The sequence below is a fragment of the Catharus ustulatus genome, chromosome 5 (assembly GCF_009819885.2).
Source record: "Catharus ustulatus isolate bCatUst1 chromosome 5, bCatUst1.pri.v2, whole genome shotgun sequence".
In the NCBI taxonomy this organism is placed as follows: Eukaryota; Metazoa; Chordata; class Aves; order Passeriformes; family Turdidae; genus Catharus; species Catharus ustulatus.
In genome coordinates, this window is record NC_046225.1 from 14,763,682 (window position 1) to 14,785,650 (window position 21,969).

Consider the following 21,969-nt stretch of genomic DNA (forward strand, 5'->3'; position numbering starts at 1 on the left):
TCCTCTTACCTGATTTGTCAATGTGTTTAGGAAAATCTGACATTTGATTGGTAAATCCAAGGGAAGGTGCATCCTCTGCTCCTGAGAGGTTCATTAGTGCTTTTGTGTGATGGATATTGTTTTCTGTATTTCCCTGAGAAGGCCCTAGGATGCCATTGCCATTGACCTGAGAAAGCAAAGAACAGTACAAATTACCTCTTAAAGAGCCTGGCAGTCTTTTGAAGCAGCAAACAGCCACTAAAAAGTTCTCATCTCTCCTCAGCAACAAATAAAAACCTCTATTCATATCATCTGAGATACCTTGTGATGGGTAGGAACTTTCACATGACAAGAGCAAATAAAAAAAAAATTAAAGCAACTAAGAAAGAAAACCACATGCTGATGAAGCAGCAGCTTCTACAAGAGAACACATAGTATTTAACATTATTATAACCCCTATAAAATGTATGCAAGCTTCAGTACTTTTGGTCCCACAACACAGCATTCCTAAGGAAAAACTAAGGGGAAAAAAGAAAGAAAGCCACTTAGCAAATATAATATGAAAGTGTGGGATGTCGGGTTATAAAAAATTGTTGAAGTGGTTAAGGTTTATGTTTACCAGAAAGCCCTGTAGGAAGGCACAGGTGCAGGGTGGATGGTTGGAAGGTGAGAGGCAGTTGTGGGTGAATGTGTGGACAGCAGATGCATGGGAAGCTGATGGGTGATGGGATGCATGGACAGCAGCTACAGCTGAGCAGCCAGTGGGTGCCCTTTTTTGTTAAGTTTTGGTTATGTCTGGTGGAAGTTGAAAGTATAAAAGGGAATTTCTACAATAAAGAGATCTCCTTCAGATGCATAAAGGGGGGTCTGTGTCTCTGCTCCCCATTGCTACATGAAAACATCTGCAGAAACTGTGGGTGGAATGGAGTGTTCTGGATGATAGCCTTGCATCCTCCTCATAAGACAATTTGTCTTTCAACAAAGCAGTGCCAAAGAAAGAGTAGATAAATTTAAAAAACTTGCATACTTATTATGACAAGTGCTTATTCATGCAAATTGATAATAGTGGGTTTGTATACTTTGGTCAACAGATTTAAAACTAAATAAATGAATGAAACAAAGTGTTTGAAGTAGCTTCTTTTCTCTGGTTAATGGTAACAGCACAAGAGATGAACATTTACCTTAGGCCCATAAGCATCAGTTGACTTTTCTGTTTTATCACAGGGATCACCACAGGAACAACCTAAACAAAAATGGGGAAAAACCAACTTTTTCTCTGAAATTAAATTAGCCCCCATCAATTATTTTTATAGAAAAGCAAGGTATTTAATACTATATTACGACATGAGTAGCCTGGTTTTCTGTGCATTGCCAAACTTCCATCTGAATGACTACACTTCATATAATGGCTTTTTGAATGTTCTCTTTAACGGGATCAGAAAGCATGAAGGCTAATACAAGTAATCAAGTCAAAGCAAAGAAAAATGTTGATAAATAGTTTAACAACTTACAGTGGAAACATGCACCTTTGAGAACAGCATTGATTCCCTTTTCCTCCAAATGTACAAGATACAACCCCACAAACAGGTGTCATTGACTACTTTAAAAAATTTTAAAATATCTGACATCTGGGTCATTCTTTAAATGAACCCTTCTGCTCTATATTAGAGAGAATTTCTAAACTACATGAGAAATGACATCATAAAGACACTGTTGCTGAATCTCTTTCATAGAGCTTTTAGAGGAAAGATCAAGCAAGCTCCTGTTGCAGCTGGTCACAATAAGCTTGACTAGGACAGTATCTTTATGGCCCGTATCAGTTCCTTTATTTTTCTAAGTAGGTGCATTTCCCCTGCTATGGGTAAGCACACAGATCTTACCATTAGCTTTCATTGGCCATGGACTTGAGTTCTCAGGGCTTTTGGATTTTGGGAACACTGCATGACCATCTCTGTGAAAAGAAATAGTTACAGGAATATTTATTAAAAAAACAAAACAAAACACGATAATCATCAGATGTTGAAGTAAACAGTACTACTGGTAAAACTGCTAATCATTCCCAACCAGGTTGGTGTCATTTGCAAACTGAGTGATGACATGTCCAATCCCCTCTTCCAAATCATCAACTAAGAAATGAAACTGCACTGGCCCCAATACTGAGCCTTGGGAAAACCCCACTAGCACCATCCACCACCTCTCTTTCACTCCAGCCAGTTCTTCACCCAGTGAAGAGCATCCCTCCAAGCCATGGGCTGCCAGTTTCTCTAGGAGAATGCTGTGGGAGACAGCATCAAAGACTTCACTAAATCCAGTAGATAACCTTTCCCTTATCCACCAGATGGAGAACCCAGTCATGAAAGTGAGTCAGGTAGGACCTGCCTTTCCTGAACCCCTGCTGGCTGGGTCTGATCCCCTTGTCCTATACATGCTGTGTGGTCACACTTGAGGTGATCTGTTCCTTCCCTAGCACCAAGGTCAGGCCGACAGGCCTTGTCGTTCCCTGGTTCCTCCTTCCAGCCCTTCTTGCAGATGGGTGTCACACTGGTCAACCTGCAGTCGCCTGGGACCTCCCCAGTGAGCCAGGACTTATGACAAATGATGGAGAGTGGCTTGGTGACCTCCCCTGCCAGTTCCTTCCATATCCTTGGATGAATCCCATCCATCCTCACAGACCTGTGAGTGCCCAAGTGCCACAGCAGGTCTCTGACTAATTCCTCCTGGATTGCATGGGGTCTATTTGAACACTTGTAGTTCACAGCTGGACACAGCCTTGTGTTCCCAAGAAGCACAAAGCACAGCAAGTACCACATACCCTTGTGCTCCACTGCAGCACAAAAGCTGTGAATTTACAGACCCTTTCTTTGGAGTCAGTCCTCAGTAAAATGTGGTGAATTTCCTGTCATATCAGGAAGAGGTTTTACTCGCATACTCATACACACACTCATACAATCATGCAAGAAAAACAAAAAGTACAAGGAAGCATTTGCTTCCAGAACACACCTGGTTGCTTTGAGCACCACTGTTGGAAGGTATGTTTCCAGCATTCTTTTGGCTTCTTTCAGAGTCATTCCTTGTGTGCTTACTCCATTAATGTAATGGATAATATCTAGTACATGAAGACTCTCCTCTCTGGCAGCAACTGATTTGGGGAGAATGTCACTAATATACACAACTTGATAAAGGCTGTCATGACCTCCTGATAATGACAAACCTTGGCAGGGAAAGAAGGAGAAAATAATAAAAAATCAAGGTTTCTCTGTAACTGAAGGGGAAGATTTTTCTTTAGGGCAAAAAGCAGATTAATTCCATGTTACCTAGCTCCTCCTTATGGCACATGAGTGTAATGTCAGGCAGCAAATGAGGCAACACTGGCATCTTTGGTAACTCCAGAACACGCCCTAGCACTAATCTGACAGTCCTGGGGGCAGCTCGGAGAAAGTTGACTGCATCAGTATGGCTCATGTTGGTGACATCGATGTCATTAACCTGCAACAACAAAAGCAACACCAGTTAGGTCCCAAGTGAGACACCATTACTGAGGAGGCATTTGCTACTGAATCATGTCTCCAGGAAGGTGCATGCCTTTGTACTTTAATCCCATTTGCCTTGGCTTACAACACAGTTAATTTTTTATTTTTGGACTCAAAGCTGTCCTTTCCATGCCGCCCCTGTACTTGAAAACATTAATTCTCTCACTTTTATCAGCCGGTCTCCAGGCCGTAGTCTCCCGTCGCTTTTGGCAGGATCCTGAACAATGTCATGGATGTAGCAGCCAACACTGTCATTACCTTTGGTCACTGTAAAACCCAGACTGCCCTTTTCTGACTTTGTCAGAGTCACTCGGAGCTCCACTTCCTAGGGGGACAAAACAGCACTTTACAACACAGGCACTCAGAAGAAATATGAACATTTTACTGAATTTAACACAGCTGGAAGCAGACAACTGATGTACCTACTGATTTAACTGGGACACAAATCTGCAACAAGACATATTTCTTATCAGGCTCAGCTTAGCTGCTTCTAATAAACATCTCTAATGAGTTCAGACAGAACCAAATAATGTTTTGCATGGAAATGACATGGGCCAAAAGTCTATGAATCAAACAAAATTCCGAAGGCACACATCAAAACTCACACCTTATTTTACCCTTATCTGTCACATGTAAGAAAGGCTTTGTATTTTTAAATATCTCAACACATCCATAATTGTTCAGAACAAAATAAGTGAACATTTTTTCCTACAGTGAGACACAATACCATAGAGCTTATCTTGAAACTGAACACATGCACGTGTTTTGCCCATTTTAATTTGCACTAATTTTGATTTGAAAGATATGGATCTGCCTCATTTGCATTTAAAAAAAAAATCATAGTGCACCAAGAAGGATGGAGAAAAATTTCTCCAAGAAGGGATAAGAAAAATACAGTTTCTTGTCAAAATGGAGTATTGGCTAGAGCAGCTTTATAACCTGGAAGACCCTCACAACTGGGATGTATCAAGATTCAATTTCAATTGTTTTCAATCTTTGAATAGATCATGTGAGAATATGGAAGTCTCTTCTGATACACAAGACATTTCTGTGGTGTCAAGAAGCTTTCTCAGAAGAGCCTCAAAAATAGGCTCCATCTTGCAGCAGAGCAGGAAGTTTTTGGGATTCATAGTTACAAATGCACCAAAGAACAGGGACTTCTGATGCCCTTGATGCCTCAATTTATTATGACCTCCAAACAATCCCCTAAAATTAAAAGAGCACAAGCAAGATACCTGCTATTTAAGCTTCCTCTGAGTACATGGTTGAGTGGTAGGTAAATATTTAATGCCAAGGTTTCCAGGATGAAATGACCCATGAAATGGACATATACACATCCACCTGTGTACACTTGGATGCCTCCACATACACAGAGGGAAATGTATCAGCTCTTCAAGAGCCCACACAGAAAATATCTGCAGACATTGGTATGAGTAGCTGCCATCATCAATTAGAAAATGACAATGTATGTGCCATTTATAAGGCACACATCTAGATTAGTGCAAGAACAACCTACAACTATCCCACTTGTAAAGTGATGTGTCTAATTTCTATCCACTCTCAAAATCATGGCTAAAACAACCACAGCAGGACATTTATGCTCTTGAAAGACACAAAGAGTGTATTACTGGCTCATATTCTTCAGCATTTTTTTCCAACTGGGTCAGCAATGAATCTATTTCTCCCAGGTGTGAAGTCAGCTCAGAGACAGGAGTAGCATAACATTCATTTATTAACATGGATGTGGTAACATCAGGTACAGTTCTGCAGGTTGGGATCACTGGCAAATCCAAAGGCACATCACTACAGATAAAGCAGAAAAACAAGAAAAATGGGAGTCAGTACAATGTGGCTGTCATCCATAAACTAATATATGAACCAAGGCTGACTTTATGCAGACTGAAAAAGCAAATCAAATGAAGTATTTCTAGGAATAGGTCCAATAAACTTCTCACATAAACATTTCTGCAGGATGATGAGGATCATTATCAGTAGCCTACCTGTCCTCAAGCTCTGCCTTGCTGGGAGCCTCTTGCTCAGGATACAGGATGGTGCGAACAGTGTCCACCTGGCCAGGGTGTGCCTCAGCTTCACCTGAGCTGTGGTACAGCCCAGAGCTCCAGCCAAGGCCCACCTGTGCTGCTGACTCCATCACCTCCTCGTCACCACTTCTGCTGCTGTCACTGTAGCTGTCTCTTCTGGAGGGAGATTTTAGCCTTTTCTTGCTCAGATCAGTAGTTTCATTTTCATCTGAGCTGTCACCTTGTTCTCCATTTGAAGGACCAGAAACTTCTCTGCTGACCTCTGGAAAAACTTGTGGGGGCGAATGGATGGGGGTCTACAAGAGCAAAAGCATTTAATTCATCATAATCCAGTTCTGATGACAAAAGAAAGTTTCAAAGACTGCATAAAATTGCCAAAAACAAGGAGTCAGTGGTTACTGACTGAACTGTGGAAACCTATCATAGCACAGTTTCAGAAAGTTCAATGCAAATTGGCCAAGACAAAGAATGCAAAACTTTGAAACTTAGGCTGCTAAAAACCTTTAAATTCATCTAAGGAAAACAAAAATACTTTAGCTTCAGAAAACCTACTGAGAGATGCTTTTAAACTATGCCCAGCAGTCTTCTATGCAACTACCAAGAAGTCTCTTGCAACCAGAAGCTGAGGCTCACAGAGCTACTGAAGTCAAACCAATCTCACAGAGGAGGGAAACAGAGAAGCTGTCAAACAAAAAGCAACAATAGCAGACTGCAAAAACTTAGATAATTTATACCAAATGATAACTGTTAACCAAGTTCTATAAAGTTCTACTGTTATTCCACATTACAAACAGGTCTGTTACAGGAGTAGTTCTCTGTATTATTAATTTGCTCAGTTGCTTATCTCTCACTCCAATCCTAACTTCACTTAAATTTGTATTTGTACATTTCAACTTCTCTCATCAGACTTGAATGATTGTATTGCTTGAAAATAATGTTAAAGTAACTCAGAATCACAGAATCATAGTATCCTGAGATGGCAGAGACCCACAAGGATCATCCAAGTCCAATTCCTTGCCCTGCACAGGAGAGCCTCAGGAATCACACCTTGTGCCTGAGAGCCTTGTTCAAAACATTTGTTGAACTCTGGCAGGCTTAGTGCTGTCATGAATTCCCTGGGGAACTTAAATTGAAGACCTGTCTCCATTAGTTTTTACACTGTCCTGTATTATGGAAAGCCTAATTTTCAGACCATTTGTCCTCTACACTCTTTTTGCTGAAACACATTTCATTTCCACTTCTTCAAGTATCCTAAAGTAAATCTTCAAGTATCCACAGAAGTGGCCTTCTGTTCTTTCAGTTTATTTACTAGAGTATTTTGAAAATGTTCTTTGGAACACCTCTAAACATTTCTCTGTTTTTACATACATCAACACCAAACTAGTGTTTTGCAGAATATCCTTCACAAAAATATACAATTTCTATCTGATATCAAATCCAAAGCATTGGGCTGCAAAAAAATCTCTGCCACAAAAACTCTGTATTAAATCTATTTCTCATATCTTAGGTCACAAAGCGGAGGAAAAAAGCTTCTGAAGCCATACATTCCTTTAACATTCACACAAAACAGTGCACTGCTAAGGGATTAATTCTAAGAACCACATTTCTGGGAGCATTCTCCCCATTATTCCACCTGCATCTTGCATTTAACCAACCCACCCACCAGACTGAATAAATGAACCTTAAATAGCAAATGATGTTTAAAAAATCCACATGCCAGACATCTTACCAGCAATGAAGGATCGATGTCCGGTAGTATTCCAGATGGCGGCCGGCAAAGGAGAAGAGAGACCTCTGGAGATGTTCCCCTCAGAGCAGAGATGACTTCCTATGGCCACAGAGGGATTCAGTGTCAGATGTAGCCTTGCAGGACTACCCCAGTATGAGTTTCACTACTATAGGTACAAACCTGCTGGGACAAACCCTTCAGTGATGCCCCATTCACTTTCAGAATGACGTCCCCGATCTCTATTTGCCCGCTCTCTGCAGCTGGCTGCCCAGGAAAGAGCTTCTTCACCCTCACAATAGTTGATCCCAGCTGCTCTGGGGTCAGGTTATCTTCACGACAGAAACTGAACCCAAGGCCTGAGCTGTTCTTCAAGAGTTTCACCTCAAAGGTGTTCTCTGTAAAAGAAACATTAACTTATTATTTTCTATAGCACATGGCCATGGAGAGAGTGTGTTGTGATCTTATTCAAGACCTGACAATGTGCAATCTCCCCCTCATGTGACTCTTTCACTGAGTTGAACAGAAGTGTTACCCAAAAGATCCCTCCAGGTTAAACAGGACAAAAAGCTGATCACCACTTCTCAGTCTGCTTGCTTGGCCTGACAACATCAATACGCAGAAAGGCAGAGCATCTCCAAAGGATTATTCCCTAGGAAGTCTGTTAAGGAATTTTTTAAAGTACAGAGTGACACAACCTTTCCTCCCACTGATCAGACACTAGTGAGAGCAGCAACTGGAGCTCCTGGCAGACAGGACAGACCCCATGCAAGAAGACCCAAAGGTATCTGCAGGGGTTCTGCCATCTGGGTAGGTTTCCCTTCACTTGCACAAGTCACCAAGAGAGGCTGAATTATGTCAGCCTCAGTCAGGGGCACAAATCCTTCTCTCCTCATCTAGCTCTTGATGTCTTCTCTCTCCTAAGACAGGAACTGCAGGACCCACAGAAGCACTCATTTATATATAAATATCTAAATTCCCCTTGGCACCCCTTAGCAACACCAGCAGCACCTCCTTTACTCCAACCTTGCTACAGCCTTGTCACCTAAGGCTGGTGAAACTGAGAAACAACAGGAAATAGTGAGAGGGAACAGTTAAATAAAGTAACCACGATGTGAAATGAAGTCCTAAAAAGAAACACAACAGCACAAAAAGCAAGAGACTGCATTAAGTGCAAGGGCTTGGTATAGATTCTCACCACTCCATTACCAACTTAAGAAGTGAAGAAAATACTATGAAACTACGGAATGCTTTGAGAGTTAGGACAATTGTTCTGTGTGACCTGACCTGCAGTGACAAAGCTGTAATCTTTGGCATTTGAAGATTCTGTCGCTGGCTTCTCCTGAGGCTCACACTGCCCCACCTGATTTGGGAGTGTGCACTGTGGTGTCACTGGAGCATGAGCCTTGGCCCCTGAAAGCTGACCTTTTTCCAACAGCAGGTGCACCACCTACAGAGAGGAAACATTCTCCAGTTAACTGGGAACAGTCACAGAAATGGCACAGTCTAGAGTATGAATTTCCTTCTAACTTCTCAGGGCCCAAACGTTTATAGTAGCAACTGTTATAGACACTCCCCTTCCCATACACATCCTCCAATTATTCCTTATTTTTTAAGGGCTGTTAAATGACAGCCTCCAAAATACACTTATGGACTTGCAAGATACTTGCCAATAGAATAAGAAAGGATTTTCTTCCTAAAAAGTTCTGAGGGTGTTAAGAGGTGTCAAAGAAGTGTCACTTGCACCTTTGTTCAGTGAATTAAGTCCAAAACATTTTATAAAGTGAACACAAATAGTAGTTCTCAGCAGTTCTGAATGTGTACACTCACTGGCTATTTTCAGACGTGTCAGGAAGCCAAAGAGTCAAAGAAAGCAAACCTAAAGTAACCACATCAACACTGGGGAGAATTCTTTTACCTCTTTACCTTGAGGTTCCTTTACCTCTTTTCACTCATAGAGAACTGGCTTACCACAGAGGAGTAGAACCAGTAGCCACTCACCTGGCCCGTGTTTCTCAGTGTTTCAACAGCTTGCTTATGGGTAGCTCCTTCCAAACTAATCCCATTGACAGAGAGCACACGGTCACCTACATTAATAATTTAAGAAAAAGTAGTCAAAGCATCACCTGTAAAACATCTATGATGCACAGAAATCTTCAAGTCTGAGCTAACAAGGGCAGTTATTTAAGGAAATTCTCCCTCCCCTCCATGTTCTGAAATCAAGAAGAGAACTTTGCAAATAAACTGTATGGTTCAAATCAAAGGTCTTTTGCAATCTAATGATTCTGAGGGGTAATCCCATGTCAAAACTAGTGTTAACCATCAGAGTGACAGCCTGCCAAAAAGCTCAGACTCTTTATTTAAAACAAATCTTAGTCCACAGTGGGAATGCTCACTTTAGTGAAGAATGTGGCCTGGCTTACTAACAAGAAGAGCCATAACAATTACAGCATTTTCTGTATTGAGTTGCCAGGCGTGCCAAGTAAGAAGGCCACAAATAACACAAAGCCCTCTCTCTCTGTGCCTGGAACAGAGAAATATTCTCCATTAACATAGGCTGCTTAAGTGAATAAAAATCCCACAGGCTATCTCCTATTTTTCCCCTTCACAGCCCCAGCATTGTTGCTTCTGCAGTTGTTATACATTAGTTTTTTAACCTTCACCTGCAGAATTAGCCATCACGGCAATATTTAAAATGACAACTGCAACAGCTTGGAAAAACAGCTCTTCTTCCCAGTGAATAAGGTACAAGGACAGGAGGAAAACAGAGTACTAGTTTCCAGGCCACAGGATATTGTCAAGTCTCCAAAAGACAGTCCTCTGCCTTTTTTCACATAGGAGTCCCCACTGAAAGAATGGAAATCCTACCTTTTTCTATTCTGCCATCTGCTTCAGCTGCTCCCTTGGGAATAATCGCTTTCACATAAATACCACCATGCCTTATGCTAGTATTTATACCACCCTAAACAGAAAGTAAAAATAGAATTGTTAGTCTTTTTGCAGTTAGAATATTTAGTAATTAAACACAGTGTCACACAAGGAAAACTGTTCTTAGGAAGCATTTGGGCTACTGGCATGTAGAAAAATCAGAGAAACTATCAAAACCAAAATGTTACATCAAGCATGTTCAGTGCAGTCATGCAATTTGCTACAAATGAAGTTGGGGTGGGATGGTTGTAAAAACACAATGCATTACAATGCAAATGCACAAAACACAAATAAATGTCCTTCAGCAGAAACATGTCTGCATTTGTTGGACTTTACATGCTTGCATGCACACACCAAAGCTCAGACATGTGCAAGAGCATAGCATGCCAAAGCAGGAGATGCACAACCATGCAGTGTCCTACTCCAACACAACTTCTCTGATGTAACAGGAAATTAAGGAGTGCTGCTTTCTCTCAGCTCAGACAAGTTTGAAGGTCTAAGCTGCTCAAGCTGAACTGACATTGTTTTTGGAGGGCCTTGGCCTTTCTGCTGATTGCAGCAGGGGAAGGACTAGATGATCTTTAAATGTCCCTTCCATCCTAAACCATTGTGTGATTCTGGCTCACTGCGCTCCACAGACTTGCAGGGAAGAGGAAGACCAACAGCGTTGGTTGTTCACTCCCAAAGCACACAGTGTTACAAGTGAAAACTTAACCCACAGATAACTGCACACCTCTCCTCATCACCACCGTACAGCAAAAACAATGCAGGGGCAGAATGGAGGCTGGAAAAGCAGAGGGTAGTGAAGATACCACCTGGTCACTCATAAAGGGAAATCTCTGCATTGGCTGGCATCTTCTAACATCTCTACAAAGCCACTGCATGCATACAGCAGGTCCAGTGGTCCTCAGCAACCAACTCCTGCTCTATCTTTGTTCCTTCAACCGTCTCAAGCAATGGAACATGACTTTGAATAGACTGGAATGCCAAAAATAACAGAATTTCCTTCTGCTCCTCTTACAATCCTAGCCATATATATGGAAACAGTGCTAGGCCTGCAAATTGTTCCTCCATCAAAAATAGCTGAATATTAAAATATATTAAAATGTATTTTTTTAATACAAGAACAGATGCAGTGGAAAATGAGTGCATCTCAGTTATAAATTATTCTACTCTTCCCTGAAGTGCCACTCTGCAGTATGACAGGCCCTAAAGATAAAACTACCTTCAAAATCTTATAGCCTGAAGAGAAATCAGTCTTAAAAAATATATTTTTGCCTCATATTGCAAGAAAGCAGTGTCAGCCAGGTCTCATTTGGGCTTAAGTAGTTTTTTGCTTTCTGCCTTTTCTCCAGCAGAGGGAGAACACTGAACACAGTGAATGTGAGTGTGCGTGCACAGATACTCTTAAATAACACTACCACTTCCACTGCCTGCTGTGCCAGTCTGGGACGGTCTCACTTCCTTCCCTGCAAATTTGCCACAAGATTAGGTAGCAAGGGACAAAGACCATCTTGCCTTCTGTACTCACAAAGCAGCATCTGTGATAAGAGTCTATTAGGACTTTGGGGTTCCACCATAAAACAAAAAACAAGAATTACTTAAAAAGGCAGATTACAAGAAAATTAATATAAATTAATAGTATTACTTTTCAGCTTTGGTAAGATTAATCACACATCAATAAATCTATATAATTAAAGTGATTCCAGAAAATATTTTGCTTCCTTGTAATTTAGCATTTTAATGGGTTGCTGGGAGTAGAGAAAAAGAGAAAACATCTAAAAACCTTGTCAAACAGTACCGTGACACTTATTCCCAAGCCGTTATCTTTTTTTGCTAGTTCAACCTCAAAGATATCTCCAGGTTTAAGAAGCGTTGCAGAAACCTTTTTAGAATTCACTTTGTTTGCTGTATTCGATGAGGAAGAATCCTTTATTTACAAAAAAAGAAAAAAAAAAAAAGAGAGAGAGAAAGAAAAAGAAACAAACAAAACAAAAAGACACAATGATTTGCCTTTAGAACATGTTTACAGCTAAGACCCTAAAGGCTGGGGTTTTGAGTCAGACACAGCCAGAAGAGTCCACCTGGCAAATTCCAAATTAGTAAGACTCAAGGCTCACTTGCTTCAACTCTTGCATTCCTGCCATTGAACAGGTTTAGCATAGAAATATGCTTGGTCTTTAGCAGCCAAGTCTTTACTGGCCAAGTGAGCTGCTTACAGAGCACTGAAACTGCAGTACTTCAGCATTAGAGCAGCCTAGAGTCTGTTGGATTAATTAGCAGGAGCTGCCACAATTTAATTGAATAACCTCCATCAGCTGAACAGAGGAATCACTGCAAGCTGGAAATAAATTTGTAGTACTTGTGATGGCTGTGTCCTTTTGGAAAGGTGAAGCAGCAAGCTGTGTCTGCTCAAGAGCATGACTCACTGCTGAATTTTAATGAACAAGAGCAGTTTTTCAAGGATTAGGTCAATCCCAGAAGACAATGAGTTCTGCTGCTACCCACTCCAGATGTATCCCTCCTACTTTCCTCTAGGAAAAACTTCATTTTTCTGCCAATTGAATAAACTTACCTCTGGGGGCGGTCACTAGATTATGAACATATTGGACAAACACATAGAATTGAAAGGTTTCCTACAGCCTCAGCAAGTGCACTATAGGTTCATCCTAAAGCACAATCTGCCTCTAGTAAGACACATCTTGTGACACTAGAAAGCTGTTTCAAGTTACAGAAGTGATTTTCTCCATGTATTTTGAACAAAATCACTATGCTATTAGAAAGCAGCCACTAGCTGCAGGCTAGGCCAGGCTGCTCTTCCCTCACATCCTGACACCCAGAGACAGTTGTTTCAACACCACTATCACACAGATGGGAAATATTTGTATGAAATCCACTATGCCTTTTTAGCTGGCTGCTGCTCCTGACTGCCGGAGTAAGTTGCTTCATCCATGTCAGAATCCCCTCGGTCAGAATATTCCACAGGCTCCACTGCCCCGGGCCTTTTATTTTTTGCTCGAGTACTGTCCAGTGAGGATCTTCTCTTCTCGATGGTTTTGGAGCCCACAGGCTGGCACTCGCTGTGATGCTGAGCGTCCTGCTGGGCTCTCCCGCTTGCGCGCTTGCCGAAGAAGCCGGCTGGCTGGCTCTGGGACAGGCTGGCACTCTCTGTCCTGGAGTCCTGGGAGCTCATGCTTCCATCCCGCTTGCCTCCCGACAATCCAGAGAGGCTCCCCGAAACAGGCCTCTGGTGACCACGGCACCGGCTGGGCTCCTCTGAAGAGGACTCTGCCTCGTTGTCCTGCACTGAAGAGGGCCTCCTCAAGTAACCCCTGGCTCCATTGCTGATATGAGCGGTGTTAGACGATGCTGAAAACCAGGAGACAAGACCGCCATCAGCAGCTGGCAACACCTTATCTGCAGCACGACACCCTTTTCTCAGCTTACAACCCAGGAAGGCTTAACCTGCCTGGATATTCCGCAGAAAGCTCTCTGCTCACACTGCACCCTCACCTAAGGTTACCCCAACACCTCTTCATTCTGTCTCTGAACACACAGCCAAGCTAGCTGGGCTGCTTACAGCAGACACTGCAATCCTACCTTTGGACAGCTTGTCCTTGGGCTGGGAGATGACAAGTGTCACGTCCTCAGGAGCGTTCTCCAGGATTTCCAACGCTGCCTGGTGGCTGACGCCTTCCAAACTCGTGCTGTTTATGGATATGAGGCGGTGTCCTGCAGACAAGGGGTTGTTCAGACACAGTCCAACATCTACATTTTTACCCATCAGTGACAACGTGTCACTGTACACAATGCATGGATTAAAAATTACTAAACTTCAAGTAATGCTGGAATAGGTATCTTTAATCATTAAAAAAAAAAAAAAAGAAAAAGCCAAACCCCAAACCAGACCACAAGCACTGGTTATATTTCCTCTTTTTAAACCTGCCAAATATTTACATATTATGATTTCTACCTTCTCTTTTGCTGAAAAAACAAAAAAAGAAAGAAAAAGCAGAAATCAGAAGTTAAATGAGCAATATGAACTAAAGACATGAACTAAACGAGAAGGAAACAAAAATACATTTTTCTCCTCCTCCCCCACTACAGTTACAGTTATAGTATATGGTTCCATTTAACTTTTTCAAAAATTAAAGTAGGGATACTGGGTTTTAATAACTTTAAATTAAAATGCTTCTGCAAGACAGATAATGGAAAATAAAGTCCTTATCTTAATATGTAACATCAATTTTCTGCTACTTCAAGCTTCATCATTTTTACATTGATTTTTATGATTATTGTTTTTGTATAGTTTAACAAAGAAGTATCACTAATTTTCAGAAATTATCTGGAAGGTAACTGAAGGTCACCATTGCAAGGAACTGTGATACCCAGAGCCATAGATGGAATTTTATGCTATTCACCTGGTTTTAGAGTTCCTTCCAAATCAGCTGGTCCTCCAGGAATAACTGAATGAATAAAAATTCCCAGATCAAGTTTCCCTGTCTTCTCTCCACCAACTATCTGAAAGCCTACAAAAAAAAGGCCCAAAGCAAGAAAAATGTCAGTGATCAGCGCATAACTTAACAGAAGCCCATATTTTAGAACAAACAAAACCTCAGTCATTCTAATAAATGTGAAGTAAAGAAACCCAGACACTTCAAATTTAAATCTACATGGAAACAAACAGCAAAGCTTTTTGGTTAAGCTTTATTATATACCCTTGTTTTAAGCAATTGATTTAGACTTTGTCTGTCTATCTGTCTGTCTGTCTGTCCAGGACACTCCAGCAAAGGCTACAGAAGTGAACTCTGGCAAGAGAAACACACAAACAGGCGATATGAAATGCACAGTTGCTGAACAGATAAAATTTGTTTTCTATTACATAAAAAAGTTCTCCTTTTCTCCATTGCTCAACGTTTCACATAGAATTTTGACCCTGGTCTTAAGATCTGTGTTTTCAATCTTCCTGTTTTATTTTGAGGCTTCTAATCCATTTCTGTTCATTCTACCATGTAAATCAGGGACGAATGTTCCAGAGGAAAAAACAAAGTAGAAGATACCAAGTCTTCTCCATTCTAGCTAAAATAGCAAAGTACCATAAACTCCATAAATTGCAGAAGGAAGAAAGAGGAGAAATAGTTCATTTCTTTGAATTTTTTTTCCTTTTTGCTCAACTTGTACATTACTGTGCAGTGTACACTAAGTATTACTGTCTTGTAGGCTTTTCTTCCCTCTCAAATTTACACTACAGTCTGATTTTGAATGCCAGAACAATGTCCTTAAGGACACTTTAGAGAGTCTTCCTAAAGCACAACACTGACACTCAATTTTTATTACAGTAATTTCACGATTATAAGCCGCACTGAGTATAAGCCGCATCTCCGGGTGTCAGCAACTCTTCGTTCTTTGTCCATACATAAGCCGCACCTGTTTATAAGCCACATGTTACAACACAGAGTGTGATAAAAGGTATCTGTTCTATCACCATCTGTTGAGGGTGGGGGCAGTGATCCTTATCTCAACGGCAGATATTCTGCTAATGGGCCATCCATTGAAACCAGGCAGGGCATTGTTCTTTATCTTTTCACAGCCCATCCTTCCTCCAGCAAGTCATTTTCTGCCAATGGCCATTGAGTCCCACTGTGGGACTGATAAAATTACTGCATCCAATTGAAAGTTGCTCCAACCAGGGGGAAGAGCCCAACATTTCTTACCAAGATAAAAACAGAGGTTTTGGGACACTAAGGGAGCCCCTTTCTCCACTGGACTCCAGAGGAAAACCGGATTTCTCCACATCACCACTGGAGCTTTAGAGGGAAACTGCACCTTGTACAGGAGCACTGCTTCAACTGAATCACTTCTGTCACTGCAGGAGGATGCAGCCACCATTCAATGGGACTGCTACCAACACCCTGCCTGACTTTGTCAGGGTTTGGAGTTTGTTTCTTTGTAGTACTGTATTTCTATTTTAATTTCCCTAGAAAAGAACTGTTATTCCTAATTCCCATATTTTTACCTGAGAGCCCCTTGATTTCAGAATTATAATAATTTGGAGGGAGGGGGTTTACATTCTCCATTTCAAAGAGAAGCTCCTGCCTTTCTCAGCAGACACCTGTCCTCCAAACTAAAACAGCAACTTTTTGTTCTTTGTCCATATATAAGCCGCACCTGATTATAAGCCGCACTTCGGGTTCGGACCAAAATTTTAGTCAAAATGGTGCGGCTTATAATCATGAAATCATTTGTCATAGCTCAAAGCTGTGAGGTTCCATAGAGACAAAATTCTATGCTGAGCACAGAGATAAATTTTTAAGGCAAACTTCTAGGATGACTAGTTCACAACATAAATATTATCCTACATTTACAACACGGAAAAAACTGAAAAACAGACTTGCTTAACATCACAGAAAGTGCATTTAAAATGCCTCCAAAATCCAGCAATTGCCTGCACCACTTCACTCAGTTCTACAATAAATGCTTAAATACAGAGCAGAAAACTTTATTTTGATTTTGGCTTCTAGAAATACATGTCAACAGCGACTTTAAAGCCACTTACCTAAGCCAAACTTTTCATCTTTTTTCAAGTTCACCAAAGTGATCTCTCTCTCTGGTGTGGCAACTCTGTTCTGTGTTGTTTGAAGAGAGTCAACTGTAAAGCCAACATTTCATGATCAGACACTATCTCAACATTTCCCTTCAGGTTTACTTCAAAGTTATTTTCCATTAAAAATGTTACTTCTCTGTTAACTTGAAAAGTTGCTTTAATCTAGTGGGTCCAACTTTCATCTTCTAAGCCATGGCCAAAGACAGAAAAAAAACTCCACAAACTTTCTAACCCACTTCCATCTTCAGCAGTTAAAAATCTTTTACTCCAGCTAAGAAAAGCAGCTAGCACAGTCTTGTGGAAGGACAACATAACTGAGTCCTAGAATCTTCAATTTCATTAGTCTCAGTTCAGGAAAATATTTAAATCTCTGCTTATGTGCTCTGCTCATAAGTAGGGAGGATGCAAACACAGTGGTAAAACTGAAATTGAGGGTCATTATGTGAAATTACTGAAAGGTTACTCAATGAGTTCTCTTAATGGTGTTTTTTCATTAAAAAACAACCAAAATCAGAAACATCTACTAAAACTCTTGCTTAAATTCATTTCCTCATTTGCAACTCCACAGGGTGCTCATTCCACCTCTTCTAAAATTTGAGCATCCTCACAACAGAACCCTGACCCCCGAGGCTGAAGTAGACCCAGGCATTTAAGAGGCCCAAGGAGAATAATTTGGTTAAAAAAAAAAACCCACACACAAACAAACATCAACAAAAAAACCCATCCCACAAGCAAACAAAACAAAATACAAACAAATAGGCCCAATCTCTTGAAACTTCAGGAAGCACCAACATGCTTAGAAGTCTGAACTCATGGACTTGCTTCCTAGAGAAGACGTTCATTTGGTCCAGGAGTGCCTGGGATACTTTTGCCCTAAGTGGAAGAGGCAATCCACAGCTGCAGAAACCTAATGAGCTCCACACACTGGGACAAGGAGAGAACAAGTGATGCAGGGGAGTGCAGCAGAGCACATCACCCAGAAAAGGAGTTTTCTTCCACCCACAAAACCACATCAAGTCTAAAGAGTGAAAGAACGAAAACACAGAACCAGTAACCTCCCAAGGGAAATGAACTTTCAAGAGCATGATCTGGAGCTAAGAGCACCCTTCAAGTCCCAAACTACACAGACACTATTTATATTTGAAAAATATTACCCACAGATGTCTAAACCTCCCCCAAGAAGTAATCCAAAATAAATACTAGGAGTAGCATTTAGGAAAAGCTGCTACCTAGCTAACTGGCAGAGGCACTTAAGAATATCAAAGACATAGCACAGGTGGAACAGTGAAGCATTTGCAAGTGACAAACTGACTGAATTAATTATCAACTTACCACTCTCTTTTAATGCTGCTGATGACAGAAGATTTTCTGAAGTATTCATGCTAACACCTGTGACATGCATGGAAGTATTAGACACTATTATCAATTTTTTTTTTTTTTTAAATACAGGAGCTACCAAGATTTATTTCAGACTTTACACAGTTCAGATGAGCTTGTTCACAATATCAAACTGCTTATTAAAAATGAATAAACATAAAACTAGCTTTGTATTAGCAAATCCAAATTACCCATGTACTCTAGCTGTAGTTTAAGGTTCAGATAGATGATAGTTCATGCAAAGGTAATGAATTCAAGGAAGGATAGAGGTTTGGCCTTTATGACCATGGTTAACTTCAGATAAAAGTAATGGATCTTAAGCAATGAAGTCAAAGACTAGCTTTTCTAACAATATTGGATATTGAATATGCTGAACCTAATTAACCAACAGGACTCTTGTAAGATTTTGTAAAGGAACAAATAAGCTGCTGCAGTAAACAAGTAATTTGAACTACTTCTATTGAAAAATCATTTGCTTATAGAATCATATTTTCTTTGAAATTATCACAGCCAAGCAAATATGGCCCTACTTTAAAGAGGGTAAAATAATAAATGTACCAATATAAGAAAGTAAATGAGGGAAGATAATTCAAGTTTCTTAGGAAAGTATCCCTGGCCTTCTCCAAATCTAAAAACCCTGAAGTTTCATCTGATGTGTGTCACCATGCAAAGAACCTGTGACCCTCAGCACAGGCAGTGTGATTCAGCAGCACTTTCTGACATGTAGCCAAGACCCTATCCAGAACTGCTGCCCAAAAGATTATGGGTAAGGGCATGATCATATTAATTGTAAAACTAAAGGCACAGGGTAAATGGCTGCAAGCAGTCAGTACAGAACCTGCATGCCTCATCTCACTCTTCAGCGTTCATGCTCTCAGAACTGAAAATGTATCATTCCCAAGTCAGTCCTGGTTTCAAGTGCACTGGGGGGCAGATGTGGGATATCACACTCTGCTTTGTTTGCTTTTTTTTTTTTTTGGTTTGTTTATAATGACCCCCATCCTCAGAAACTTAACCACCTTCCACTTTTTCTGATGTCCTGTAAATACAGTAAAGCCAACCAGCAGCTAAGGTTGCAAATATTTCAGTCTATTGTTACAACAGGGAACCATCTAGAACTAGAAACTGGTGACACACAGATATTAAAAATTCATGTTTAATAACCCAGTGTTAGTTTAAGTATATTTAGCTGCTCTGAATGTTTGGGTTTTTTTAATATTAACTCTCTCTTTTAGTTAATAGTAAGATGCTTGTGTGCACTCCAATCCTTGCCAAGTAAATGGAGTGAGTGCATCTGGCTTACCTCACTACAAAAGTGTCTTTTGTCAAACACCCAGTGTAATGCAAAAAAAATTTACATTGTATTATATCTGAGCAAAAAAACCCAAACAAACCAAAGTGTGGAGTTACTACTCAGAGGCACTGGCCAATACCCAGCTGATGCTGAACAGTCACTTCCAAAAAACACTCCCCACACCCTTTCCACAGAAAACACTAAAAAAGTTTAGCCTTCACAAACAGACTATGAAGAGTAGCAAATTATTAAAAGATCCATACAACCAAATGGCACCCTGAAGGGACAACCTGGAAGCTGTTTTCTGCTACAGCTGTTACTTTACACCCTTGTGCACAGACTGGTACTGACCAAAGGAGGATTTTTTTGGATTCACTGCAGTAAGGGCCTGGATTGCTTTAACATGATAGTCCCATGTTCATATCAGAATATTACCATTAGTTAATAAATATATCAAAGCATTACACCCAAAGCAATTTTAGAGGTTAGTTAGTAAACACAGTAATATTATTTTTTGCATGCTGACCTACAACATAGGCTTGACCGGTATCTTCAATGGATGATGAGTCTGATTCATTTTTCTTTCTTTCAGGGCTTCTACTTAAACCTGCATGAGATTTTGAACTTAAAGGGGAGAAGGAGAGAAGGGGAACCAGACAGAGGGAAGAGGAAGTTGGGAGAGGGAAGGATCAATGTAATAAAATAATGGCATGAATAATAAATCAAAACTGATGCAAAATGTACAGTGACTGTACACAAAGATACTGCAGGGTGGTCAGAGAGACTCTTACTTGCTCAGTTTTAATGCTCCTGTTGCTGATCCAGTATCGAATTTTGGCATTTGCTGAAAGACCCTTCCCATTATATCTTCTATTTTTTTGGGGGAAGAGTCCAAAGCAGTAATAACATTTTTCCTCGGGGGGTAAACAGAGATGTGACTCTGACTCAGATCGTGAAACGACTTGCTCATAACTCTGGGTCTCTCCTCCCATGGACTCTTCTCATTCTTGTCCCTTGCAGAGCCAGGAAGAGGCTGGAAGAGCGAGAGCTCAGAGCAGGACAGTCTCTTAAGGATCTCTGCTTGGACAGACAGGGGTCGAACAGCGAGTCTGTTCAGAGTGCTGCTGGCCAGGCTGCCAGTGCTGATGGCTCGGCCCATGTTGAAGCCTTTGACAGAGTCTGCATGAAGGTTCAGGCTCCTAAATGAAGCCCTTTCTGTGGAAATTAGAAAAAAACAACCAACAAAACCCAAACAATTGAAGTTATTCAGTAGTGCTAGTGTGACCACCTTGTGTAAAGCATGCTTTCTAAACAACCAACTAACACAAAATGTATTTTCTCAAGATGCTTAGCAGAATCAGAGATATATAAACACCCACCATGGGGTTTGCTCAGGAAGCAAAGTTTGGAGTTCATGACACTACAGTAACCCAAAGTCCAAAACCACAGAATATTTATCCTCTTATTAGCATGAAGACTTATATTCCCTGTCAGGCTGCTGTGCCTTATACACAGGCACATCATCTCCTTCTGCAAAACAAACAATATCCTCAAGTCAAGTGACCTGGAAGACTACACTTCCTTTAATGTGCTCATAAAAGCCTTTTCCAGGATTTGAACAAATAGGGCTCCCCCGTCTCCACAGTATCAGACGCTACCAAACTTCCATCCATCCATGGCTTTGTTTTCTTTGCATGAGCCCCTCCATATTTACAGGACAGCTGCAAGGCCATGAGGGCTTGGCAGCATCCCTGCCCAGTTACAGAGCACCAGTCCACTCAGGTGCCCTTCAGGACTTCCCCTGCCGCAAACATCCTAGCACAAAACAGAAAGTGTTGGCTGGGGTTTGCCAGACTTTTTGACTCATTAGCAAGGATTCCCTTAAGCAGCAGCTTAAGAAACAGGTCTTGGACTGTAATTAAATTACTGTCAGCTGAGTCGTGGGAACTGTCTGGGTGGATGTTCTTAGCTAAAGCAAACTCATGATCATTCATCTTAGCCTAAACCCCTCTTAATTCAGAGCAAAGCTGAGCAGGGCTGCTTTCTATTACCCTGCCTGCCTCCTAAGGCTAGCAGGTAAGTTCCTGTGGCTTGGCTCTCACACAGGAACTGGATAAGCTGTGGCAACTGGCAGGCTGGTTAGAGACTTAAAGGAAATCAGGCCACCTGAACCCTTCATAAACTTCACTGATGTCTTGGAGTTAGTTCACAACAAAGTCTCAGGGAAAGCAATCCTCAACTGCGTATCTATTTCTGATTTAGGGTTAACCAGTGGGTTTTCCAGTAGGAAACAAGCTGTTTTAGGAAGCTGCACTGTAACACAGGGAAAATTCTACTTTTTGGTACACATCAAATTAGGTTTAATGGTAAATATTGTGGCATTTAGAAAAGAGTGTATTTGATAAATGCAGCCTCAGTCCTGCCATTCCAAAAGACTTCACTGCCTCCAATAACTCAGGCAGGAATTAACTGCCACAGTAACTCAAGCC

At 41.0% G+C, this 21,969-nt stretch overlaps 1 protein-coding gene across 6 annotated transcripts in view; it reads right to left on the reverse strand.

The window, feature by feature from the left end:
- The window catches only part of PTPN13 (protein tyrosine phosphatase non-receptor type 13), a 112,812-nt gene that overhangs the window by 10,628 nt on the left and 80,215 nt on the right, over positions 1 to 21,969 (reverse strand). For 5 of the 6 annotated variants that reach the window (XM_033060192.1, XM_033060193.1, XM_033060189.1 and 2 more), the window contains 21 exons: positions 20,272 to 20,695; positions 20,007 to 20,104; positions 18,142 to 18,198; positions 16,762 to 16,854; positions 14,627 to 14,734; positions 13,806 to 13,937; positions 13,108 to 13,574; positions 11,992 to 12,135; positions 10,146 to 10,239; positions 9,279 to 9,364; positions 8,565 to 8,727; positions 7,461 to 7,675; positions 7,281 to 7,379; positions 5,510 to 5,847; positions 5,138 to 5,312; positions 3,676 to 3,834; positions 3,294 to 3,465; positions 2,980 to 3,190; positions 1,860 to 1,930; positions 1,161 to 1,222; positions 10 to 166 (listed from right to left, as the gene is read on the reverse strand). In XM_033060192.1, the coding sequence (XP_032916083.1) occupies positions 10 to 166; positions 1,161 to 1,222; positions 1,860 to 1,930; positions 2,980 to 3,190; positions 3,294 to 3,465; positions 3,676 to 3,834; positions 5,138 to 5,312; positions 5,510 to 5,847; positions 7,281 to 7,379; positions 7,461 to 7,675; positions 8,565 to 8,727; positions 9,279 to 9,364; positions 10,146 to 10,239; positions 11,992 to 12,135; positions 13,108 to 13,574; positions 13,806 to 13,937; positions 14,627 to 14,734; positions 16,762 to 16,854; positions 18,142 to 18,198; positions 20,007 to 20,104; positions 20,272 to 20,695 (3,525 nt within the window). The remainder of the gene's footprint in view (positions 1 to 9; positions 167 to 1,160; positions 1,223 to 1,859; positions 1,931 to 2,979; positions 3,191 to 3,293; positions 3,466 to 3,675; positions 3,835 to 5,137; positions 5,313 to 5,509; positions 5,848 to 7,280; positions 7,380 to 7,460; positions 7,676 to 8,564; positions 8,728 to 9,278; positions 9,365 to 10,145; positions 10,240 to 11,991; positions 12,136 to 13,107; positions 13,575 to 13,805; positions 13,938 to 14,626; positions 14,735 to 16,761; positions 16,855 to 18,141; positions 18,199 to 20,006; positions 20,105 to 20,271; positions 20,696 to 21,969) is intronic. The other variant, XM_033060191.2, reaches the window with a different exon arrangement.